At 37.5% G+C, this 27,897-nt stretch overlaps 1 protein-coding gene across 3 annotated transcripts in view; it reads right to left on the bottom strand.

The window, feature by feature from the left end:
• The window catches only part of Chchd3 (coiled-coil-helix-coiled-coil-helix domain containing 3), a 266,329-nt gene that overhangs the window by 32,748 nt on the left and 205,684 nt on the right, over positions 1–27,897 (bottom strand). For all 3 annotated transcript variants that reach the window (XM_058582831.1, XM_058582830.1, XM_046455090.2), the window contains one exon: positions 18,444–18,514. In XM_058582831.1, the coding sequence (XP_058438814.1) occupies positions 18,444–18,514 (71 nt within the window). The remainder of the gene's footprint in view (positions 1–18,443; positions 18,515–27,897) is intronic.

Genomic DNA, 27,897 nt, shown 5'->3' with positions numbered 1-27,897 from the left:
ACACTGCTGCCAGCAGGGCTGCTTTATGTGATACCTTCTTCATGTGGCAACCTTTTCATAAATCAAAGCAAAAGCCAATACCAGACAGTTTCTTGTACAGCCTGCCTGACAATAAAAGTTAACACCGAACCTTAGCTGTTATCCATCTTCATAAATGTGTCCACAAAGTGGCAAGACTGTGCCACCTTACAGTGGGGCTGCTGCTAATGCATGCAAGGTAGTGACCCACCAGGTTAATGGGACTTGACAGTCAGTACACTTTTAAGTGAGCCAGAGAAAGCAATGGCCTGGCCCTCTTACCCTTTCCTTAAAGTATACAGGGGTTTTCTCCTCTCTACCTTGGTCCTATCAGTACCTCCATCAGGAAATGACTGTGATCCAGTTTAATACAGGCTCACATGGCAGACAAGAGAGATCTCATGGGGAAGTAGGTAGGTAGGCTTTTCAGAGAAGAAACCTTATTATACAGCATTTAATTGGTATTCTTGGTAGAGCCACCTGACTTGAAGATATCATGTTGTCAGATACAATTAGAAAATGTTAATGACACATACCTTGGTTTCAGGAAATATATAAATCTTGTCTACATTAACAGAATACAATATAATATTGACCTCAAAATCAGAAAAAGTTGTTTTCAAGTACCAATAATCTTTCTTATTTCATTAGAGAATACTTTTTATTAGTTTCTGTAATCAAACCCATGTAGATAAGACCTTACAATCTTGACAAAAATTAACAACATAACAGAAATCTGAGCCAATTAGTGACAAAGATTCATCTAATATACAATATTCTATCATGGTTTGAATTTTGTTACAGTCCAAACTACCCTATAGATACCATGAAGAGGAAGGCCTGGCTTCTATTGAGCATGCGTTGGAGATGAACCCTGGAAATTAGCTAACATCCAACAAAAACCAAACCTGTATTAACTGCCTATATAATGGAGATCATCCATAGCTAGATAAAGCAAGCCATTAGACTGGACACAGATAGGTCAACATAGCCACAAGCTCCTAATTTGTTGAATAAATTTATTTCAACATCTATTTCCAAAAATGCAGCATATGTGCTAGTTTCTGGGGGAAATCTATAAAGAGAATTAAATCCCTGCCCTCATGAAGGTTTCCATTCAATCACAAATGAGATGCACACGCTATATCTGGATATAAGACCTTGCCAACAAGCTCTTCAGGCTCCCAAGAGTCTGTAACTCTTACTTAGCTTTTTGATAAGCTTCCTCTTCTATACATTCCCAGCCATTTTAGGGCTCCTTCTAGATTAAAAATGTTCTGAGCGCTTAGGTTGAAAAGTATGGATATGAGTTCACCTCAGTGCAGTAAGCGACAATCCTTCAAATACAAGCTTGGAGTCTGCTGCTGTTGCAAGGGCAGCTTGGGTTCAGCTCCACCTTACAGGGCTTGCACCAGAGAAGGGAGATGAGCACAGGCAACCACCACATGAGCTAGGCTGCAAGAGAGGCTTGAGTTACACAAACACACAGGGAGTAATTAAATTGGGGTGCTTTAGTGAGAAAGGAGGTGCTGAAGACTTCATGAAGAAATTAACATATGAGACAGGCCCTGACAAATGGATGAGTTCACCAGGAGGAAAATGAGAAAGGTGTGCTGTGCTCTGTGTGCAGGTGACAGGAGCAGCTGCTGAAGTCAGAAGGGGAAGGCGCGTCATAAATGAACTCTGAGGTGCAGAAAGGAGGGTGTCAAAAGACGAGCCCGAGGAGGTGGCGAAGGTTATTTTCATATGTGCCTTAATAATGCAAGTTGAGGGTGTTCATCCCAACTTCTATATTGTGATTTATTACACACTGTCAATTATTCAGCTTTGATGCAGAAACTTATTTTGCTTTTAATCATATAGATCAGACTGATGGATGAGTATCTTGTGACTGCAAGACGAGCTGTTTTTTAAAAAAACAAAACTGTTATCATTCGCCACTACTTATCACCACAAACCGGGATTATCACAACACTGCAACCAAATAAAGAAATTTGAGTTCTGAGGCTGAGATAAGATTGTAGCCTTCACCCATAGCCTCCAATTATTAAATGCTGTATTCACAAAAATAAAATTCACTGTCCTCTTTCTAGTAATTGTTCTCTTTGTAAATAAGCTTATAAAGTATAGTAAAAAAAAAATAGTATATTGTTGGTTGTAGGTATTAGGACTCCACAGAAGATTTCATTTGAAAACAGGATCCCACTAACTGCTAAATAAAAATGTCAAAAAGTTCTAAAAGGACTGACAGACGGACAGGAAGCTCCTCCTTCCCAGGTGGAGGCAGGGGAGATGAAGCTACTCTCCCTGAGGCTTCTTCATTCCCTTTTCAAAGAAATCCAGCTCTCCCTGTGATTAAGCCTTTTAAATCCAGAATGTGGTTTAAATGCCATGTACATTCCCATGTCCTCAAATGTACTTTTTTTGCTTCTTGCTTTTTCACTGTCCCCAATCTCCAGCCTTTCATTCTTAATTGTAACTAAACAGGAGCTAAGCAGGCTTTTAAAGACCAACCTACTCACCCACAAGTGTCATTATTTCTGTGAAAAAGTATGGTCTAAGTGGCAAGCAACTGCCTTCAGAACAGATTTTAGGATGATTCTTGTTTGTTCAGTACAGACCAACATGTAACTGTTCATAAGTCACAAATAAATATATATATTCTAAAGGCATGACAAGGTATTAGATAGGAACTATATCATGAAACTAATAATAGTGGCATTTATCTGAGCACATCATTCCATATACATTTCTAACCAAATTAGGTAGTTCTTCTCATTCAGTGTAGTAAAATATAATTATTATTTTGAGCTGTGTTGCTAACTGTTGGTTAGTGATTTGACAGAAACATTTGTCTTTAAACACAAGCTTTTAGAGACATGGTATTTTCTCAATTGAAAATTTATCGTGTCCAGGGATTTATTCATCAGGGAAATATATATTGGATTATATGATGGGGATCAATTTAAAAAAAACACAAAATTCACTCAATAAAAACTGATCTATACATTTGATTCTTATATTCTTATATTCTCCATCGTAACATCATTTTACAGATGTAGAGGAGGGTGTGAGGCAGGAAGAATAACTTGCTAGAGTAGGTCTACTGTATTCAGGGAAAGACACCTATATACATTATGTCCAATAAAATTTTTGTACATGTGGATATTTATCATTTTATTATAGTTGTTTTGACCTTATGGCATGGGAAATTAACAGAAGTTCTAAGTTTTTAAAAAATCTGGAAAACCAAGAACCACAAACAGGAGCAAATGAGCATATTCTCTGGTGGCTGCTCTAGCAGAACCTGTAGCATATTAAACATCCCCCTTTTCTTAAATCTACTTCCTAGGTCATCCGTCATACAAAAGGGGAATTTTATGGCATGAAGTACAAATAGATGTATCATTAATAAGAATGGATCAGGCTTTCTCCAAAAGTTTAGCACTCAAATCTTTTAAAGATCCAGCCTTAATGCACTCTCTGGAGCAACAATCTTATTTTCTCTGCATCATCAAGTTCTGAGAACGCATTTTTCATTTGTCTTGTCGTCAGTTGGAAAAGGTGAAGATGTGTATACATTTTGGTTTTCAATTCTCCTATTAAATCAGTTCCTCAGCACTTCAGTTTCCAAATGTTCCAAAAGAGGTATGGATTGACATTTCTGCCAAAGGACAATTTTTTGCTCTGTAGTTTTTCCCAGAGTTAATGGAAAAACTTCTACCACTAATCTTTTCAATTCACCTCTGGGGAATTACAAACTAGCAGCAAAAACTGCAAAGGTTGTGCCAAAATGCAGTACTTTTAAATTACACAAGTCCAAAAGAGCCTAAAATTTTCACAAAACAGGCTTTCCTTTTTTTTGATAAATAAATAAATAAAGACATAGGAGGACCGATTTAGATTCCCACCGTGATAAAACCTATAAGGTTAAATTACCAGGGCCCTGACAATTCTAACCCTACTAGATCCTTAAAAAATTGAGATGTATAGGGCTGGGTACCAACTAAATGCCTGAAATTTCACCTATTTATTTCATAACGCTATGAGCAGTTCCATATGCTTTTTCTACATCATCAAAAAGCAACTCAAGAGGTTAAGCAGCCCGACTCTACACAGCTAGAGGGACTGGTCGCAATTCCAAACCTGTCCATGTTGTAGAGATAAAATGTATTCCAGTTTTTAAGGGCTTATGTACAAGTATGTGTCACTGTAGCTATTCCTGTTTGGTTTTTTTGTACGTCAGGAAAAGAAAAATCATTTGAAATAACCTGAGTACCTGTCAGGATAGGAAGAATACAATAAATTATGGTAGAACATGGAACAGTTTGTAGCTATTTAAAAGAATGGTTGGATTTGTAAGTATTGATCAGGGGAGATATTTCTATCATAAACATATGCAAAAATAAATATGGCATAAATTCATGGTTGTATAAAAATAAAACCTATGTTTAATAACATTTCTATTCATAGAGATAAACATGGAAGGATAAATATCAAACTACAATTTCATATGCTTTACTTTTAAGAAGGTGACTTGGAAAAGAAAAGGGGAAAAATTACATTTCCCTTATTGTAGGAAGAAAAAAAATACTACCTTAATAATTCAAATAAAAATTCAATAATATTGACTAATTTTGTAGTCTTTTCTCTTTCTGGAAGCCTCTAGGAAGGCTATCAAAAGGCAAAAGTTGATCATAAAATTCAATGGGAAAGAGAATACTTAAAAAGGCTTGTTTAGTAATGCATTAGCATCTTCAAGAGGATTAGGAATAGAAATTTACCTAGAATAGGAGCTAAGTTTACATGTGACTATGTTCAGTCAGAGTTATAGACAGAAGATTGGACATACCCAGAGAAATGCTATCTGAAAGCCCTATAAATTTGCCTCTAAAATATTGTTTTAGTCAGCTTTTTCACTTCTATGACTAAAAGGACCCAACCAGAACAACTGTAGAAGAGGAAAAGTTTATTTGAGGGCTCACAGTTTCAATCTATAGACAGCTGGCTTTATTCCTCAGGTCTCCAAGTGAGGCAGAACAACATGGCGGAAGAATGTGGTGGAAGGAAGAGGCTCACATGATGATCAGAAAACAGAGAGATCTCCACTTGCCAGATGTAAATATATACCCCAGTGCCCCATCTCCTCCAGTCACACCCTACCGGCCTTCGGCTCCCACTTAATTAATCCCATTAGGTGATTAATTCATTGATTGTTTTAAGGCTCTCATAACACAATCATTTCTTCTCCGAAGCTTCTTGCATTGTCTCACACATGAGCTTTTGGGGGACACCTCACATCCAAACCTTAACACATATTGTTTGCAAGAGGTAGAATTTGGTTGTATCTGAATACTTAGATTACCATTCAAAGAGACTGTGGGAATACTCAAAAGGTTCGCATATACCATTCCAATGGTGCAAGAAGATGGGACTCCTCTTCTAAAGACCAGGATTTCCCCAGACAACATCCAATGAACCAAATCTTTCCTGAACTCTCTCCTCCCCAGATGTTCAGTTAAAACTACTGTTTCCTGGGTCTCATTCTCTCCAAGTCCTAAACTTTGCCAGGAGACAGTTAATATAGCAAGTGAATATGTGCTTATTTTTGAATGGATATTAATATGATAATATAATTAATGATTCAGACAATTATAATTATCATAATTAACATATAGACAACCTTATGTGCACCTTATGTTATACTTGTAGATTTGTCAGAAGACTTCTAGAAACAATGAGCAACTCAAAGATGAGCCTGATTTTAATGGTGAGAATTATAGGCATGAGGGATACGGGAAAGAAAAAATATTCCCGAGTAGGCAAAACTTTGGGCTGAATCCTTATACCCTCTATCAATGCTGCCTTTCAAAACTGCATTTAAGCTCCTTCAAAGTCTGAGTCCAGTCTCTCTTCATGTTCTCATTTTCCACTTGACCTCTTCTTATGTTTCTTCTGATCATTCCTAGCATTTGAATCCCTCTGCATGGAGACCCATTCTCCTCCTTAACCAGCTATGCCAGTCACTTCTACGTGCAACTCAGAGCACCCCTCCTCCTTCCTACAGTACTTTATTTGTACCTTCATGCTAGCACTTACCACAGTAATGTCACTTTTTGAAATCCCAATATATAAAAAGCATCTGGGGTATATGAGATATGGCACATTTTTTTTTCCTGAATAAATGTAAAAGTCATAATTCTTGTGTCTGATTTTGACACATCTATGGGAGAGCTAATGATCTCTATGAGTATAGGATCTCTGAGGGTAGGGACTTGTATTTCTGCATTTTCAATTCTGACAGAATTTGAAGAACAATGACTAAGTTCTTCTAAGGAAAGTAGTCACAGTCATACCTTTTAAAAAGTAAATAGATGGCATTGAGCTTTATACTGGGCCAAGAAGTCAAACAAATGAGGACAGGTTGTTGAATTCAACGATTGAAAAGAACTCCCGAGAGAGGAGTGATGATATCAGTCTCCTGGCAAAAATGAAACGTCTCAAACTCAATTCTTTAGAAACTCCCTCCAACCCAACGCCGCACTAGCAACCCAAAACCAGGAATGGTGTGCAAGGCAGCAAAACCTTTGCTTCCTGCTTCTTGTCCACTAACCCAGACGTCTGAAAGATACATTCCACACCCAGTAGTGTCATTTTCCCCTTCAATGTTTATTATATTGGAGAAACTCGATCATGAAAAGAAAAGAACTGGTTAATGATGAGTAGCACCCAATGAGCTGTAATGGAGGTGTTAGGAATGCAAATCAGCAAGGCCTGATGCAGGAAACAGCAGCATCTGGGCGTGCAGCTTGCAAAGTAATGAGACTGTGACGAGGCACTGGCACTGACTTCGATCACTTCATCTTGTTCAAGAGCTCTGCTGGGGAAACCAAGGTGAGAGGCGCTGACCCCCTGCCCACAGCCTGCACAAGTGCAAACAATGGGAAAGGATCAGAGACTGGTCCCCTTCTCACTTTTCCTCCTTGCCAACACACCCCCTTTCCCAGAACTAATAGCTTCCTAGTTGGGGGCCCAGCAGAAAGCAGGCTGAGCAGGCTCCTACCATATGAAGTGTCGTGTCTGAACATGTCGACAGTAATTGGCAATTCATTTTTCATCCTGAAAGCAGAAACAGGTGTATGCTACCTTCAAAATCCCAATCAGAAACCACACTGAATGCACCTCTCACGCAGACAGCTTTGTTGAGATCTATGCCAGTGGCAGGCTGGTGGACATCTGAGTCTCCATCAGATGGATCCATCTCACAAATAGGTATTTGTATTTGGGTAGTTGCAGAAACACAACAAAAAGAAAAAGAAAAAAAAAAAAAAAACGAGGAGCAAATGGCATGCTTAAAACAAAGAATCTCACCACACAACAGTAGACCTTGGTCTTTCTTGTATAAATACTGTAATTAGCAAATAGCTGACTTCTTTGTGCTTGTGAGATCCCTACAATGCATGTTTAACATACTGAATAAGGAGGGGTTAGTCCTTGAAAAGGAGTATAAAGCAGATGTATCACTGCACAGTATTTCCTGCCAGCTTCATCCAGAAATGCTAGCTGAGGTGGCTGGTGAAACAGGGCCAAGAGCAAGAACTTTCCTTAATGAGCACATCTATCAATTTTCAAGGGACGCAGTTGATTACAGCATTTAGACTTACATATGCACAAAAGGAATGAGGCAATTTAACTGTTGGCCACTGAATAAGAACACACATAAAATAACTTAAGGCAGCCATGTGAGCAAGTTGGGGATGGTTGAGGCTGCTTGGCGACACTTTAACATATGAACATGTGTGCTTTCGTTTCAACATGTAGGGAAGGGCCAAGATGCAGGCTTTTACAAGTTTTCAAGCATTCTGCCAGGACTCAATAAATAGTATGAACAAACTGCTGCCTAAGATTATTATGTTAAAAACCTACCAAGAGCTACTTATTTACAAATACTGCTTTCAAAAATCTCCTTATCAAAAACAACTTACCAAACTTAACCAGGCCTACCTCCAAAGCTCCAGGCTAAACAGCAGGAGAATACAATAGGCAAATGGAATTTAGTAAAAGGGAAAAAGATTAATTCTTAACAAATAAAAGCAAGATGTATTCCTATTTCTATAGTAATGAAAAATACTGAATGAAGAGCCCAGACTTTGAGATAAGGGATTCAAATTCTAATGAAAAAAATATGACTGTGGATAGAATTAGAAATCGTATGTTTAAGATTGTGATAAAACTGAAATATTTGATCTCGGGCAAAATACTGTTAGAAATTAGAAATTCCCAGTATTTTCTCTAATTAAAATTAATTAATAATTAAGGGTATTTAGAGGATAATTAATATACAACAAAATGCCCTGATCTTAGGTGTTCATATTGTATTAAAAGTCACGTATACTTGTGTAACTATCACTCAGAATGCTAAAGACTACTTCTAATGACTCCAAAAATTTATTTGTGTCCCTTTCCAATCAATTTCCCCTCTATCCTCACCAACCACTTTCAGATTTCTATATAAATGGAAACAGTCACACAGTACTGTTGTTAATTATGTTGTTGAAAATGAGGAAGAAATGATAGCATTTGAAATGGGCTCACCAAACGAAGGGATAACATAACTCAATAGAGATGAGCCTACACAATATCCCAGAGATTATCTTGAGAGCTACCATTTTTATGGGTAGATGACTTCTTTGCTACAATTTTTAACCATGCTCAAGTCTTAAGCTGGTTACCTTTGTAAATTTGACACAAGGACAGAATTTAAAAATCTACCTCTACAAGTCTTCCTGGACAATAATGTGGCAGGTCAGTCAGACATTAATTAACTCTAATTGCCCCCCCCTGCAAGCTTCACTGCTTTCTATCTGTAGCTGAACGGCACTCAAAGCAAAATAATGTTTCCTTATCTTTTAAAGCATCAAAGGAACAATGATAGAAATTATTTCCATCTGAAGTCTTGAAAAAGTAAATGAACTCTGGTTGGAATCAGCAAGAGGAAAAAATCACCATAAAGGGAAAGAAAACCAAGAATATTTTCGACTATACAGGACTAACACCAGTCACATTGGTGCATCCTACCAGGATAGCTAACAAATTCTTTTTTTTATTTCAGAAACATTTTATTTTTTTATTTTTTGTTTTAATTAATTATACATGACAGTAGCTCCAGATAGAAATAACTATGAGCCATGCAGTTAATTACTCAAATAAGGATTGATATATGAATTCCAAAATATCATGTACCCTAGAACTCAAAATGTTCTCATTTAATATATTATGAGATAAGGAAAGAAACAAGTTATCATTTTGGCAGAATCTTCATTTATCTAACTAACAGGGTACAATTAATATTTCATATAACATGTAGGGCATGCTAGATTCTTAATGGATTGTATTGATTAAGAAAGAAAGTTCAATGCTAATGTTCCTGTAGGGGAAAACAGAACAATTGTTATCTCACAAAGAAGGAATCATAATCGTGAATTCAGGAGCTTAGGGCAATGAACCTGAGGAAGCAACAAGACTGGTTTTGATCCTTTACATGTAATACATAAAGAGATTACATTAAAGGAAAAGAAGACACGCAGAGCCATCCTGACAAATCCCAAATGCCAAGGCTGGGACAGGGAAGAGTATTCCAGGTCACAGATCTGTTACAGGATGCAGATAATCCACCTGGACCCTCACAGCACATTTGCCACTTGAGATATCTTCATACACTATATTGAAGGGATCAGAATGTTTCTACAGTGATCTTCCCCATGTTGGAACCAAGTGCAGATGTTCATGAGATGGCAGTAGTTTGTATTTGTCCTTTTGTGCAGAAACAGACAATACTGTGTGGTCCTAGTTCAAAGTTCTGCTCCTGACCTTTTTAGCTTTATATTGCAATCAGGTTTGCCATATTGCTCTACCCCATCCTGCAGGACACCACTGAATTGGTGGAATGCTGTGGGGAAGCAGTTGGAAAGTAAGAGAAATAATGCAGATGGAAGTCAAACTCTCTAGAGTTAATAACATTTCTTAGCATTTACTTCTATTACCTTAGAAAAGAGTATGTAGATTAAGTATAGAGATGCAACCTAAAAAATAAAAAGAAGCTATTCAACCAGACAGATCTTATTGAAAGAGTTCCAATCTTAGAAGGGGAGAAAAAGCATCAATCACCTAAGGTTTCATTACAAATGTAAGAAGTTCTAAATGTTTAACGTAAGAAACATTGTCAAATATTGGTGCATTCCAAAACAGGCCCCACTGTACTTGGAACTAATATGGTGCTGGTGGAACCATCCAACCAACCAACCAACCAATCAACAACCATTCAACCAACTGACCAATCAACAACCACCCACCCAACCAACAACTATCTAACCAATCAACCAAGCAATTAACAACCAACCAACCAAATAACCAAATTCATAGCTTGAGAACTGACTTTATAGAAGCCTGATGAGATTCAGAAGAAACCATCTAAAACACACCTCGAGGTTGCCACCGTCTTAGAGTTGAATAAAACAACTTATGATCACCTTTTTAGATAAGGATCATTGAAAACTTTCTGTTGGTAACTCTTAAACCTTTTCATTTTACATGCCCTAAAGAGGAAACATATATATTATGATGGAAGATACAATAAATAACCTGCTGGAATTGTGTGTTCTATATAACCAAATCTATGTTTCAGGCTAATGTACATTCGTTATTATTAGTTTCATATAAAAAGTACAAATATCTTTCTTCAATTTCAGAATTAAAATCCTCCTCCATGGTCCAGAGGGCATGAATTATTATGGAGGTCAACTGGTAACCTGATGTTTAAGAAACAAAAAACAAAAAACAACCTGAATTTCTCAAAAGGCCACTGTAACCAAGAAGCTCATGCACAAAGGTACAGGTCTATTTACTTTATCTAGAATTTTGCCCCTTCACTTACTCTCTAACTGAATAATCAAGATGTTACTTGGCTCCAAGGACCATAGGGAATAAAATGTCACCATTGCAGCTGCTATATTTCCTGCTCACAGCCCTTCAAATTAAAAAAGGGGGAAGAAAGGCCCAATACAAATGCAGAATTTAATTAGTTAGTAAAAGCCCAAATCCTTGCCTCAAGCCCTGTTCTTCCCATAATATCGCATTCTTTTCTTCTTGTGTAAACTTTTCATTATGAAGGAGACATCTTTATAATACAATAACTCTAGTTATAATGTAACTGCTGGTAACATAACTCCTGCATTAGAAAAGGCAGCATGTTCAAGTAATGTTGTTTTAATATAATTTGTGTTCAGCAGAAACCAAGTCAACTTGGTCATTTAGAATTTGATCAATGTGAATTAGTGTCTTACTGAGATAAACCATTTGATCATTTCAAAACTGATCAATGAGAATCAGAGATAAAACATTTATCATGTATATTTGGTATATTAGATCCATTCACGCCACACTACGGTAGGTTATAAGTAGACATCAATAAGTATTAGAGACGATGTGCAGGCTACCTGTCAGCTGCAGATATAAATACGCATACAACAGTATATAATGCTAATCCTTTTGATAAGGCAAGTTATTCAATAAGGCAGCTGGCGCCATTGAAAAACCACAAAAGCTCAACTTCAGAAAAACTAGATAGAGCAGCACAGAGCAACTGACTAGCTCAAACTTCTGAAAAAAACTTTTAATTAAAAGTTTAGGCAGAAAGGTAAGTAACATAAATTTACCTGACTGAACTTCTAGAAGAGACTTAAGACTATTAATCAGAGTAAACTTTGTACCTGCAGTCCAATTAGTTCTATTAATCTAATATTTCCAAATTGAAGTCACATTGACATTTGGCCACGCTGGCTTATGCATCTAACAGAATTATAAATTTGCCAGTCAAAACCTTATTTAATTATTTTACAGCCAATTAAGCAGGATCTTTAAGCACTGTTGCTTACAACTGTCCAAGATCCACACTTTAATTATAGTGAACAGGAGAAACACCTGCTGATACTCTTGGTATGTCATCCTCAGGTTCACAAATTCATTCATAGTACACACCTATTACAATCCAACACCAAAAAAGGAAATTAAACAGTAAAGTGCCCCCCAGAAAAAAAAAAGAACAAGGACATTTGAAAGTTAAAGGATTTTTACACGGAAAAAAAGAAAGGACTTTGAACCCATAGTAATGCAATACTTAAAAAGTCCATTTCTTCTGTACACAGCATTCCCCAAGTCCTCTCTAGTCACCACACCACACCTACAGGACAACTGATCTTTAAATACTTTCTAGGGATAACCCAAGTGTCTTCCCATGAGCCTACATTTATGTCAGGTTCCTACAACTTCCATCAAGGACAAAAGTGAAAATTTGACACACCTTGGACCATTACTCGCATTCATGTACAGTTTCATAAAATCATACTTCTTTACAAGTACTTCATCTTTCAAAGAAACTGAAGCCAAGTTGGAAAGTTTAATAACCAATGAAAGCAACTCAAAAATATTTCCAGAGATCTATGTCACTTTCCATACATATTTTTTTTTTCTTTTATGGAAGGTAGAAATCGGTCACTTGATTACCTAAATGACAGCATGGGAATGAAATATCAACTGTTGCTAAAATGCTTTCCTTATGTTTGATATTATATTGTCTTTACAACATTTATATTGCCTTTAAAGAAGTTTGTTTCTTTGATACTTGCTTTTCACTTGCTGGATATTTGCTTTCATAGTTTAAAGACAATCAGCCTGTGCATGAACACTGGTAATATTTCCTTTCTATACATGTTGCTCCAATCCTCCCAGAGTCAACTGTGATGCTGACAGGAAACAGGGCCCCACAGCACTGTGACGACTTTTCTGCCACACACCTCTTATGAGCAATACTGTCACGAGTGCTTTATGTACTCGTAATCCTGGCTGCAGTGTGGACTCCCTAAGGGTCTAGACTCCTTCTAATGTTCCATTTGCAGGTTTAATAGCATCTAGATTTTGTATGGAAACAAATACAGAAATTTCTCCTATGGCACCTAGTTTTATAACTTGAGTTGACATAATAATAAAACCTAACATTTACTTTGTGCCAGATCTGTGCTACGAACTCTAAATAGCTTCTTTTTTTTTCCCTTTGTGGTGCTGGGGATTGAACTCAGGGCCTCAAGCAGGCTAGCCAAGCACTCTACCACTAAGCTACATCCCCAGCCCCAGGGAACATGATTTAATGTAATATTTTAATTAATTACCTATAAAACAAAATAGAAAGATTAATAGGGAGCACAGTTTTCATTCAACTGAACTATAACATGGCACAATAGCACATAACTAGAAACCAGTACTGCAAGGTGTTCTATTTATTGATAATGACAAAAGGGTGATAAATGTGATACAAAGTGTTGATAATGATTATTTTAGTTAGATTAGAAAAAGAATACCTATTTCTTCAGATTGAAAACTGGATGTAAAAATGTGCTGAATTTGTCAGTGCTTTACATTTTATAGCTAAAATCTCAAAGCTATTATGGGAAAAAGTTCCTGTAGGAAAATAAAAAGTACAAACTCTCTAATTTCAAGTCCTTTCATTCTCACTAAAATATTGATAAATGATATTTTGATAATTTAATATTAATTAGGGCTATAACTACTCCATCATAGTACAACTCTGGGTTTTTAAAAAGATTTTCATTTAAAAAGTCTGTCTTCCTCTTGTTTTTTTCTATGATGAACAGTAAGTTCATGTTAGTAAGACCCTGCTTGCTTTCTCCATAGATGAATATTCAGAATACAGCAGGGGACATGTCACATAGGTGCTTCTATTGATAAATGATGTGTGGATGAAGTAGGGAAAAAACTCATTAACTTTAAAGTGCTTAAATGGTCTAATACTACCCAAACTATAAACCGAGGAACCAAAGTCTGAGTAAATATTTTAAGCACCCTTAAAGGAATTTGTTATCCCATGTATGTATGATATATCAAAGTATATAAGTGCATTCTACTGTCATGTATAATTAATTAAAACAAATAAAAAATAAAAAAATAAAATGTTTCTGAAATAAAAAAAAGAATTTGTTAGCTATCCTGGTAGGATGCACCAATGTGACTGGTGTTAGTCCTGTATAGTCGCAAATATTCTTGGTTTTCTTTCCCTTTATAGTGATTTTGGGTGACCCCTACAGCTGTATAATAGTGCCCTTGAAATTGCAATTTTAAAAGCTTCCATCTCCTGAAGCCAAAGATGCACCCCAATGAATCCTATTTTCCATCAGATAAAATTAACTACATCCTCTTCAAAATGTCTCAGAGCTTGCTGCCGAAGAGCGACTGTGAGTGCAATTCAAGGAGGTCAGAGATCTTCAAGGTGAAGCTACAGGTAGTAAGCTGGTTGTGCAGATGGGAGACAGGGAAATATACTGACACACCTCGAACCATTACTACATTCATGTACATTCTTGGCCGGGCAAGACAGTTCCGTTACACGATGGAAATACTATAGTATCCTGCCTTACGTAAGACTAAGGGTTGTGATTATCTGAGACAGCCAAATTTCTAAGAAGAAACAAAGTTCTACTAAAAGATCTTTGACTTCATAGATGGCAAGCATCTTACAGCCAATGTGCCATCATTTCACAGATGTGAAGCTAACACGTTCACTGCAAATCAAAATATGACTTTCTACAAAGCTCAGGCTAGCAGGCAGAAGTTGGGGGTTGCAGGGAAGGATATTAGTACAAAGAAGTTGCTTTCTAAAACACTGGCTCTCTCTCTTTTTTTTTTTTTCAGTGTTAAGGATAGAACCCAGGATCTCATGCAAGGGCTAAGCAAGTGCTCCATCACTGAGCTACGTCACCAGGCCAAAACACTAGCTCTTGACAGTTCCTCAGTGTGTGTACACTGGGTTGCCATTTGTACTGGGGTTAGCCAGACAGCAGTGTGAGAGCGCAGTCCTCAAGACTGCCTTCACTTCTGATACCAGCAGCAAGCTTAGAAGGGTTCACAGATCACCCTAATAATTTGCTAAAATTCATATGTCTCATAGAAAATTATTAACTTACAGTTATGGATTCAGGGGAATAATACAGGAAATTAGCAAAGATTGTCTGGGAGGATTCCATATGCAAAACTTCCATTGTCCTCAGGACCTGGTACCAATGTGTGAAAATATGCATGGAGTACTGTCAGCCAGGGTAGCTCACGGTACACAGAATTGTATTGGGGCCTCATTATTGACTGATCAATTGCCCGTGTGAGTCAGTCTTCAGCACTCCCACTCTCCAACACATTGGCTAAGGGACCCACCAGGAGCAACAACTTCTATCGCTAGGGAAATTCCAAAGGTCACCTTGTGGGAGCCTGGTAGAAAGCCCAGACTTCTTTTTGGTAAGGCCAAATCCCTACTACACAGTTTGGCCAGATCAAAACAGCATCTTAGAAAGAATATCATCTGGGGCTGTGGATGTAGCTCAATGGTAAGCTTGCCTAGCATTTGTGAGGCACTGGGTTCAATCCTCAGCACCACATAAAAATAAATAAGATATAAATACAATAGCATTAAAAAAGAATATTATCTTTAAAAGATAAGAAAGAATGATGCTATTGAGGTTTTGTTTAAGATCAAGTCTAATCTATAGGCCCACATTTGTCTTGTAAAAGATAAGCCACCAGAATATATACTTTGGTGTTCCTGTGACTTCTCATTCTCTAGTAGTCTAGCCCAGGCTGAATGACATGGTAGCTGGTCAGGGCTTCAAGAAAGATTTTTCTCATCTAAAACCAAACTTATTTCTCTCTGTAAAAATCCACTTTCCACTAAATTTTCCAACCAGCTAAGCTCTTATTTTTTTGTTCTTTCGCTTCTTCTACGCAGACACTATGGATTGAATTGTGTCTTTCCTTCCAGTTCATATGCTTATGCCCGGTACCTCAAAATGTGACTATTTGAAGAGTCTTTAAAGAATTAATGTAAGTTAAAATGAGCTCATAAGGGTGGACTGTAGTCCACTATTATCCTTCTGAAAAAAATAAAAAGAAGAGAACATAGACATTCACAGAGGGAAGCCACACAGGGAAAAGAGAGCCATCGACAAGCTCTGCAGAGAGGACTCAGAAAAAATCCAACCTTGCCAACACTTAGATCTCAGACCTCTAGCCTCCAGACTTGTGAGAAAACAAATGTGTTACTGAAGTTACCCAGTCTGTGGTACTCTGCAGCCTGGCAAGCTAATGTACCAATCAAGCCCTAATTCACATCCGTGGAAGTCAGATTTTTATTGCTGTGACCAAAATGCCTGACATGAAACTATCTGAAAGGAGGAAGGATTTATTTTGGCTCATGGTCTCCGAGGTTTCAGTCCATGGTCAGACGACTCCATCGCTTTGGGCCTAAGGTGAGGCAGAACATCATGGAGGAAGGGCACAGTGGAAGAAAGTTGCTCAGTTCATGGCAGCTGGGAAGCAAGAAAGAGGGGGGCCGGGAAAAAACATCGTCCCCAAGGGCACACCCCCGCAGGGCCTACTCCTCCAGCCACACTCTACCTCCCTACCTTCTCACCACCTCCTGGTAGTCGCTGTAAATTATTAATCCATCAGATAGATTAATCCACTGATAGGTCAAAGCCCTCGTGATCCAATCATTTTCTAAAAGCCCAGCCTCTGAACATTGGTGCACTTGGACCAAGTCTCAACACACGACCTTTGGGGGACATTTGAGATTCAAACCACAGGATGTCCAATCTTTCAGTGACTGCTGCTGCCGCACCAGCTCTCTTCTCTTTCACTGGCAGAGCCCTCCCACATGGCACTCCTGGCTCTCATTTCTCATACCTCCAACCAAACTCACCTCCAGGGTCAGACTACCCTTCCTACAGGAACACAGACATCAGGGCACTCACCAAGCAAACTCTTTCCAGTACTTTCTGCTAAAAGAAGACCAAATTCCTAGCCCAGCAGCTAATGAATGACCCTAGTGACCTCGCCAGCTGTATCTTGACTGATCTCTCAGAGTCACACCATTGATCTTCACTAAAGTTGTCACCTATCAACTATAGAGTGTGATTTTCCTTCTGAATATCTTTCTCTTCTACCTACTCAATACTTTTTTTTCAAGCCTCACCAAATACCATCTTCTTTATGAAGACTTCATAGATCATTGTAGTTAGAATCGATCTCTGATTTACCTCAAATTTTAGTTATTTTCATAGTTATGATCTTATTATAATGAAGAAATACATAGGGTGAAAAGTCAAAGGTTCTCATAGCACACAGTTTAAAAGATATTACAAAATTTAAAAATTATATTGAATATGTTTTCTTTCTTTCTTTTGGTAGTAGTGCTGGGGATTAAATCTAGGGCTTCATTCATGCTGGGCAAGTGATCTACCACTCAGCTATACCCCCACCTCTAGAGACCTTTTAATATCAAATCTATACCCAATTCTATATCCAAATTCTTAAGATCTCACATTAACCTTTAAGGGTGGTATTTGTGATGCAATCTTCTCCCTACTACTGCTAAAAGAGATAATTTACTAAGGAAGACTAAAGATTTTTATCTGTTTAAATATACCTCAAAGCACCTTTTAAAAGCAAATCTAGTTTTAATCAACATTAAAGTAACACTAATATCCATTACCACAGAAATTGTACTGTTGCAGAATCTAATAACTCCACCTTAGGGTTTAATCATTTTATCAGACACTTATAAACATGTGCAAGGAAGGAGGTCAGAGCCCAATGCAATCTTTCAACTAAACCTGTCACAACACCTTTTTTGCTTCACTAATTTGCACATGAGCTACTAACAGGTTTATACAATGGAGTCATTTATACACTTAGGATAATCTGAATGATGTCTTCTTACCTACTGTGAGAACTGGTAGTAAAGAGAACATATAAGGCTATGGGTCATGGACCCTTTGATCCATCAATTACAGAACATTCATTTAGACATCCCAAGGATTAATAGAGGTAGCAATTTAATATCACCTTCATCATCAAGGGCAAGGTAAAATCTATGATTTAAATGCTTTCAAGGTACATGTAAAAAAATAAAAATAGTTTAAATATGAGAAAGGCGTATATCCAAATTTGGACATGCCTATCACTTTACTACACAAAAATGAATGGCTTCCATTAATAGAGGTAGCAATTTAACATCAATTTAAGGCGTTCTACCTTAAATATTATTCCCAATGAAAACTGTATCACCATTGCTTTTGATTTCCCCTTAGTTTACAGAATGGATGGAGGTGTAAGAAGCTTTCATCAAGTGCCTTCAGTTGTACCTGAATTCAAGAACAGCAGATAACATGACCCATCTTGCACACCCCCACACACTTTTGAGTATTCAAGAGTGCTACCTAACAAACTATCTTCTGTTCAAACAGCAATGAAATTATTCTTTCATCCTGTTAAGAATAGTAAATGATCACACAGGATTAAAAACTTACTTGAACTTCGCTTCTACCTCTTCAGCAGCTTTCTGATATTGCTCAGTGGTGACTTTGTAGAACTCTGAGCTCTGTGGACAAAGATGGATAATAGAGTGTTCATTACCCAGGAGGACAAATTGTGTGAAAGACTTACAATTTCCCCAAACAAAAACAAATCATAAAACCTTATTTCAGCTGCTGAAGTATAGAAGGATTTCTTGTACTAAGTTTCATGGATACTTTTAGAAATGCATGGAAGGCTATTTGTTTAAATAACATACTGGTTGATATATGGATTTCAATTACAGAACCAAATTTCATAGTTATAATTTGTCATTATTTAATCTCCATGAGAAAATTCCTAGCATATTTTTGAAAGACTACTTAGATCTGTCATATTTGGAATCTACCATGGCAAGATCAAAGGACGTTTGAGATGAAATTTGCCTATTATTCCATCAGAGTTCCAACTAGGATGTTAGAGGATTATTTCTTTTACACAACATTTTGGCCTCAAAGTGAATTCTTTATGAATAAATTTTTTTTCAATCACCTCCATATGACCAAAAGAGCATCGACATTCAGAACCATCATTAGGAATGAGAGGGCAGACTTAGGTAACATTAATTTAAAAAATGTTTCCTCTTATATGAACATGTAAGCAACACAAACCAAATTGCAATGGTAAAACAATGCCTTTCCTAGGGCAGCTGACTAGCTACTTTGAAACCAATCTTACCAATCTTAGAGGGTGGCCTAAATGACCCCACCAGCCCTCAGACTCAATGAAATATCCTGCCAAATACACGGCAGTGCTAAAGAACACAGTACAATACAGTGGTCTATTGTGTGCCTTCATTCCTTAATCACTCAGGTTTCACATGCATGGCTTGGGGTAGATTATTTTTTAATAAATCATTGTTGGTTGGTGAGAAAATGAAAATGAAATCCACTTCACACCAGCGACCCCTTTGCATTTAACAATCTGGGTTGTCCAATGACAGTCACATCCAGGTTTCTAGGATGTAGATAAAATCAATAGGTATGTGATTAGACAGCAGATGCAGGGTGGCTGGAGCCATAGACAGGTCACCATTTGAGATGATGAATGGCTTTCTATCAACCTATAGTCCCCTACGATGCTAACATTTACTATAATCTTATTTGGGTTACGATTTATCTTTCTTGCACCTGATCAATAAAGATGAACAGAACAGTTGTAAGGATCGATTGTAATTTTTTATCATTTTCAAGCACAAAGGTGCATTTCTGACATGAAGACAATATTCGAAGTATACTGCTTCTGCATTTTTAAAAATTGCAATTTGAGTGATCAACTGCACCAGTCTATATGCTGAGAGGTTTTAATTCATCTGTTGGTCTAAAGCTATCAAAAATTCATTTGTCTTCTCAGATATTTTAACTTCAGGTTATGTCACATTTTCCTATCTGTTTCACTTATAAGGTTTTTTTTCCTTTAAGATACACACCAGTCATGACATGTTCTTTTGCAATGTTTGATTTAAGCTTTCTTTTGAACTTTTTTTTTTTTTTTAACAATGAGGGTAGCAAAAAAAGGCAGTTACTAATCTATCACTAACAATGACAAGGAACTCTCAAATTACTATGATTAACTGTCAAGTGGGCATTATGTTACTGAATTATCTATTAAAATGCTGGCAAAGCAATAACATCTTGATTAATACTTTCACTTATTTTAAGAAACTATAACATCTGGACAGAATGGGGTTGAAAGATCTGGTTTCTGGTTCTTTTCTGTGACCTTGAGTAGGTCTTTTTCCCCCACCCCCACCCCACTTCCTTTCCAGGGTTCTTAACCTGTAAATATGGATGGTAATATTAGCCCTGCTTATCTCTATCCAAACTGTTGTAGAAATCAAATAACATAAACAAGAAAGCTGTGAAAACTGTTAACTGCTTTTGCAGAGTAAGATCAACATCCAAATAAAATAATTTTACAAGAAAATAACTACTTTGGGTAATTCCACTCTGGATACAGATTCTAACTGACCAAAAAGTAAATATGACATTTCTAACAAGAATGATGCACAGAGCAAGGGTTTCCATAATAAGGTGAGCTCTCCTCTTGTTCCATTATGCCAAATGCAGGTAATTATTACTGAATGTGTCAAAATTTCCCCTAGGATGTTAAAACACAAAAGACCAGTATACCCATAGCCTGCAAACTTAGCATATAATCTCAAATTAAAGTTTTAGACTTTATTTAGGCTCCATTTTTCAACCTCAGTGACCAGTTTCCCATGCCGCATAAATCTTCCTCACAATGAGAATTCCTCAGGAGGCAGCACCAAATGAATAAAATTCTAAGGGAATAAACAGAAACATACTCAAGACACGTAGGCAGACAGTGTCTGATCCACTCAAATAATTTCTTATTCATTCAACATTAGGTCCTTATTATCCAAATAACATCCATTTTGGGAAATTAAACCCTGAACAAGTTTTTCCATCTTATATGAGAGGAAAGAAAAACAATCATAATGAAAGGCCAGAGGGGCCAAGTTAAAAATTACAGATGGTGTTTTTCAAGTTCAGAAAGAACTGAGATCTTCTTTGGCCCCAGAAAACACTTTAGAAGCACCACCTATTCAAAATGAAAAGACCCCAACATAGCTGCCAATGGGAGAATGGATAAATTTGCACAGTGAAAATTTGTAGAGAAAAGGAATCAAATATGTGTATGTGTGTATGTGTGTATATATGTGTGTGTGTGTGTGTGTGTGTGTGTGTATACAGATATTTTATATACATAATATAAGTATATATACACACACACACAGGGTGAATTGAATAAATATGGTAGGATGCAATCTATGTCAAGTTTAGAAAAGTGCAAAATAAAACACAAGGATACTAATGACAAATTTCACTGGCTATCTCCAAGTTGTATGGTAGTGGTAGAAGGGGACCAGAAGGGCAGACTGCTATGAAGGAAACACAGGGTGGGTTTCACTACAGCATCATAACATCCCTAAAATGAGGTATTGGTGCAGCTAGTGGTTACACTGGTTTTAAACATTTTATAATACATAAATAATTTGTCTTACCCCACCCCTGCCAGCCACAAAGGAGCTAATAACAGCAGCAAATGATTAACTAGACTACGATATAAAAAGCTGGAAGAAGATAGATGCTGAAGACGTTGGCAGTACAGAGATTTTATATGTTCTTGAAAACTAAGCCACTGGGTGCACATTAAGAAACAAATGTATTTTTTTCCAGCTTTTCATTGTGAAATAATTTTAGACTTACAGAAAAGGGGCAAAAAAATAGTAGCGGGTCCCTACGTATCATTCAGCTTTCCCTCATGCCAACATCTCAGTCATACTACAATGACCTAGAGTGATAACAATGAAACATACTTGAACTAGTAGTTGTAGTATCTGGTATGCACTAAACCTCAGACTCTGGAGTTTTCTATTAGTGCTCCTCTTCTATTCTGGGATCTAATCCTGGATCCTGGTTAGCATGAAGTTGTCTTGGCTCCTCAGTCTCCTCTAACCTGTGGCAGTTCTCAGTCTTTTCTTATCTTGTCACTTCTGAAGAATATGGGTCTGGTTATTTTGTAGAATGTTTTGCAATTTAGACTTGTCTGAGGTTTCCTTATGGTTCGGCCGAGTTCAAGCATGCTAGGGAAGAATACCACAGAAGGAATGTGCCCTTCAGGGGCTCCATGATGTCACAGATCTTTTTACTGATGTTGACCTTAATCACTTGATTATGGTGGTGTCCACAGCGTTTTTCCATAGCAAAGTTACAATTTTTCCTTTGATATCTTGCAGGAGATACTTTGAGACTGTGCAAATATCCTGAGGCTCCTCAAAGTTTTGTCCATCACTTTTCTGTACCCACCAGTAAATCCTGCCTACAACCACAATGATCCCGTAGCGTTCTGATGGTGCATATTCTTTTGTGGTTCTGGGGATGGAACCCAGGGCCTTACGTATGCTAGACAAGCACTCTACAACTGAGCTACATCCCCAGCCTGTGCACTTATGTTTTAAGTAACATCACTGCATACCTTATTGATATATAATGACAGATCTTCATTTACTTTTTTACTTGATAATGAAAGCTATGTAGCTGTATAGGAAGTCTTTAGAAATAAAATTTTCCAAGAGTGGGTAGCCGTCCTAATGATCTCTACAGTGTGATTATATATTATGGAATGGGAGATAAAGGGGGCCCAACTCTTGCCCTACTGTATTGTGAAGCTTTGAGTAAAGGCTTATGGACCAACTGCGTTAGGGGTACTTTTGGACCTTACCAAACTGCAGTCCTGGGTAACACCCTCAATCTCTGGGGCCAAGAAGTTGCATTTTTAAATATTTCAGATGATTCTCAATACCCACTAAATCTGACAACTAATGGGCTTTCAGAACAATGAAAGAAGAATGTACTGTTTAACTTGCCATTCATAGTGAAAAATAATCGGTGTTCCTGAAGAATGATGGCAAACATCACTTTCCATAATTAAATATAGCTATAATCTTTACAAAGTTGTTCCAAATTAGTGATTCTGCCAGCACTGTCTGCAAATCACTAGTGGACCCCAAACTGCTCCAAGAGCTCTAGCTTCACATATTGCCTAGCAACGTTGCAATGTTGCTACCCTGAATGGAGAGGAAGGAGAAGTATAATAATTTTCAGAAAGGTTGCTTTTGTTATCTCTGTTGTCTTGAGTTGGTAACAGGTGGTAATGCTGCTATGTTTTTTATTAATTACAGATTACTGTTACTTTAAATTCATCATTGTAACTAAGTTTGTTATTTGGTTAACCCTACAATCTGTAGTAACATATAATTACACCAAGTGTATTTTATCTAATCATTTTATAATAGCTGAATATGGTTCAAATAAGTAACATCCACATTCTCATTTCTAAATTAGTTACATGCGTATTTCCTTCAAACTTGGCTGATACATAAAGTCCTTTTTATTGTATGGGTGGGGGTAAAATCCTGGTAAGATGTCTTTAAAAAGAGAGCCAAAAAGAACAGGTAGAGAAAGGTGTTCATGACCTTGCAAGGTGGTCTTTCGATGAATGATTATTGCTTTGCATAAAGGCTTATCACTTCTGTCTGTAAAGACCTCGACAACCTAAAATTAAAAATATCTCCACTCATATTTGTTCTGTGTAGTCTCCTGCCCCATCAACCACAGGAAAAATTCTTGACATGATTTGCCGGGTGGAAGTATAAATTCATGGCAGGTAAATGTGATTTAAATCAAATACTAAAGGTCCGATTTATTAATTTCTTCCTTTAAGACAGAAACTTTTATTGATAAAAGCATAAAACATGTTTCCCACCAAGACTTTCTTCGAGAGGTAGATCTCATAAATTCAAAGTAGATGATAGTATCTTTTAGCACTCTTAAAAGTCTGATAAAGGCTATCTTTCTTTATCAAGCGTAATGAGTTCCTGGAAGGTGAATGATCTAAAAAATAACAATATAATTCTTCATATTTGGGAGATATTTGGGTCACCTATGTTAGAGGACAAGGCATTACTGGAAACAACAGGTATTTTTATTTTCTATGTAAAACATCTTCTAACCTGAGGCACCAGCAATCAATTACTGGAAACAGGAGCAGCAAGCTGAGTGGGGACATTGTTCCATTGTACAAAACTTTTAAGGGTTTCATTTAGAACATGAAACATACGTTGCCCACTGCATTTTGCACTGCGCAGTAGAGCACTATGGTTAAGGACACGGACTTCTGGGGTCACGTTGCCAAACCTTGGTTCCACTCCTGTGGAATTGAATAAGTTACTAAACCTCAAAAACTTGCCTCCCATATGTAAAACAGGGTCAGTAACATCAATTGCCTGGTAGGATTCTTTGGATATTAAATAAGATAGTACAAGAAACTAATATACTTTTTTCCAAGGGACATTTTTAAAATATTTAGAAAAGAACAAAGTCTTTCCTTCTATTAAACCAAGCATTACATTCAGTGTGGAAATGTGAAGGCGATGGCTAGTCATTGTGGGAATGTTAATAGTTATGGGGCTAACCAACTAGCCATGTAAAAATCAGACCAATAATTTTTGACCTTGTCACCAATGAAATCCAATGAACTAAATGAAATAGCAAAAGTACTTTAGTGCCAGGACTTTCCACAGCTTTAACTCTTGCTCTGCATTGTAAAACTCCGAGTAGTATTGTTCATAAGGATTCCCAAACTGATTGCTCCTGGAAACCTTTGACTATGATGCATCTTTTCTTAATTAATTAATTAATTTTAATTAGGTATCTATGACAGCAGAATGCATTTTGATTCATTGTACACAATTGCAGCACCACTTTTCATTTCTCTGGCTGCACACTATGTAGCGTCACACCATGTGTGCAGTCATACATGTACCTAGGGTAATGATGTCCATTTCTCATCCACCATCTTTCCTGCCTCCATGCACCCTCCCTTCCCTCCTCCCATTTGCCCAATCAAAGTTCCTCCAGTTTTCCCAAGCCTCCTCCCTCCCTATTATGGACTAGCATTCACTTATCTTGAGGGAATAGAATCCCCTGTAATGGTCCATGAGAAATGCTGAATTAAAGAAAAGTCCAAATATTATTTCAATCCTGCACTTTTTGACACACTACTTTTCTTTTCTCAAAGCAATATTTTCTTATGGATTACTTTAAAACTAATGTTAAGAAATGAGAAACAAATAAGAAAGGAGAAGAAACTGACAATATCGAAAAATGATTCAAAACTGATGACTGATGCTATCACCTTTTATTCAAAGAACATGCTATTATTGCCAAGAGTTTTTAAAATGTGAGACGAAATCCTTTCAAGAAAATTGTTGCTGTACCTGCCTCATGTTCTCTCGAGTCCTGTGGTAGATTACAAAAATAGCCAAAATTTCTTATTCCTTTCTGTATTCATGTCCCTTGGCTCTTGGCATGAAAGGTAAGGTCTGTTTCCCCACCCCTTCAATCTGGGCTGTTCAGTGACTTCTCTGGACAACAGAAGGGAATGGAAGTAGCAATGAGCCAGTTACAAACCTGGGCTTCTGTCTTGGAACCCTGCCTAGGTGCCACATCAATAAGTCCAGGGAAGCCTACTGAAGTACCCAGGCCATCCTAGTCCAGCCAAACCTCTGCCATCTCAGAAGGAGAGAGCCCACACTGCCCAGATGACACCAGCTGAACAGATGACCTGCAGAATCAGGAGGTAAATACATAGTGAGTGTTTTAAGCCTTTAGTTTTGGGGCAGTTTGTTATATAGAAAAAGTCACTGATTCATGTCCTTTCACTGTGTTCTCATAAAGAACACAGACTTTTACTGAAGCACTTACCACACTAGACCAACAATATGTGTTTCCATATGGTCTCTAACTATCCATAAGAAACCCAAGGCGGGTATCTTGTCCTATTCATCTTAACACTTAGAGCACTTAGCAAGATACATGGCACATAAAACTCACTGAAATAATGTTAGAGTGGCAGCAGTAATCCTGAATTGCACTTCAACTTTGGCTCTTATTTAAAACAGGATGGGACAGGGAGACAAGTCTTATGTAAATATAATACTGTCATAACAAGAATAAGATGAAATACTCTATTTATTGGGTCTCCTAGATGGATAATACTTCAACCTGCAGTGCCACATGTATGTACACACACAGCCACATGCACACACACAAAGGGCATGGATGTTGCTTAAGACTGTTCAATTATAGCAACAGTATAGTCAGAGCCGCAAACAGTACCTCTGGCTAAACCGGTAAAGCAATTAGTTTTTTCATGTAATAAGAAGTTTGGATGTTGGAAACCGAGGACTGAAGTGGCTGCCCAGCTGCGACATCATTTCACTGGGTTGTTTTCTCTATTCCTTTCTAGTCTCCCTTAGCATTTAGCTTTGTCCACATGGTCTCAAGATAAGTTACAGCCCCTCCTGTCCCCCATTAATATATCCATGCTCTAAAGGAGGAAGAAAGGAAAGGTAGAGAGGGGGAAGAGAAGTCCTCTCCAGAAGTTTCCGCTTAACATCTCTTTGGCCAGAATTATAGACCATGCACAATGCTGGCTGCAAAAGAGGCTGGGAAATTCAGTATTTTTGCTTTCCTACTTTAAGGGTAAAGAAAGAGAAGAAGGAATTTGCAGAGTTTTATTGAGCCAATTTATCATACCTGCCACAGAGAGTTGAGGCAACAGCACAAAAGCATGTACAGAACAGTATGGGTAATTTAAGACGCAGGATTTCCAATGTCCCTTCAATTCCTAATCTGGGGTATGTGTGGGGACTCACCCATCTGATACCCAAGAACAAAGTCTTAGACAGTGTTGGAAGGAAATGGAAATCAAGAAGAGTGGGCATCGTTCCCAAGTTTCCTTGGCTGGCTGCAGCCCAAGTTTGTGAATGCGTGATACACGCCATTTTCCATTTTCAGAATGTCTCTCTTTTAAAAGTATATATTAAAATGCACACACACAGATACACGTTATTGCTAGATTTGAAAAGTGTTTTCAAGTTCTAAATTAGATCAAAAGAAAACATGCACACATGCAGTGTTCTTGCAATCTTTTCTTGGATTCTGAATCTTATTTCTGCTCCCTTGTAGCTACTATGATAGCACCTATTGTGTATAAGAAAAGAACAAATCGAAAAGTCATAAGAAAAATTTGTTAATTAGCCCTTGGCAGTTCTTTAACAAAATGCTTCATAAAGAGATTAGGGCCTAAGTAGATAACACACCAGAGCCAAGGTATAATTTAAATTCTGGTGGCCTGAAACCATTTCGTAGAGGAGAAAACATTCCTCCTCACTGTCCACTCAAGGACTGTGCAACTCCATTGTTTATTTAGCCCAAAATGAACAGCAGAAGAAACAAGTCTGTTCCTGAATACGATCAGTCCAGCCGTAGGTGTGGTTTTCCTCTTTGTAAGTAAATCTACAACTTCAGCTAAACACTACAGGTCTCAACATACCCAATACACATGTCACTTGATGTGGTTTGCCAATTCAAACAAAGGTCCCGGACTCAAACACCAATGCCAACAAGAGAGTTCCTAGGTCCAAATCAGTCTTGTTTATATGTTTTGTGATAACACTCCCCTAAGAAGTAGGTTATAACACATGATACAGGTACATGTTTCCTCCAGGGTGGAAGCAAGCATTTAGGAACCCAACTTAATGCTCCATCAACTGTAACTCAGACACAATTCCAGTCATGGAAGCCCTGAAACAGTTATTTATTTAATGGCATCAGGTGGCCCAAAAGAGTTCGTGGCTTATCCACCATCGTGTCCGAATTACACAGAATCCAAAGACTGACTTTGCAACATAACTACATTTATAGCTCAACAATTTTAAGAGCTATCGATTTAAAAGAAAAAAATCACTAATGGTCCAAATTTAGTTTATCTAGTGGTTTCAGTATTTCTCCTGAAAAACCTTTTATCGGAAAACTTAAT

Source organism: Marmota monax, unplaced genomic scaffold (genome assembly GCF_021218885.2).
Source record: "Marmota monax isolate L192 unplaced genomic scaffold, Marmota_monax_Labrador192_F-V1.1 WCK01_AAM20220418_F8-fsc00131, whole genome shotgun sequence".
Taxonomy (NCBI): Eukaryota; Metazoa; Chordata; class Mammalia; order Rodentia; family Sciuridae; genus Marmota; species Marmota monax.
This window is presented reverse-complemented; position numbering and strand designations above follow the sequence as displayed.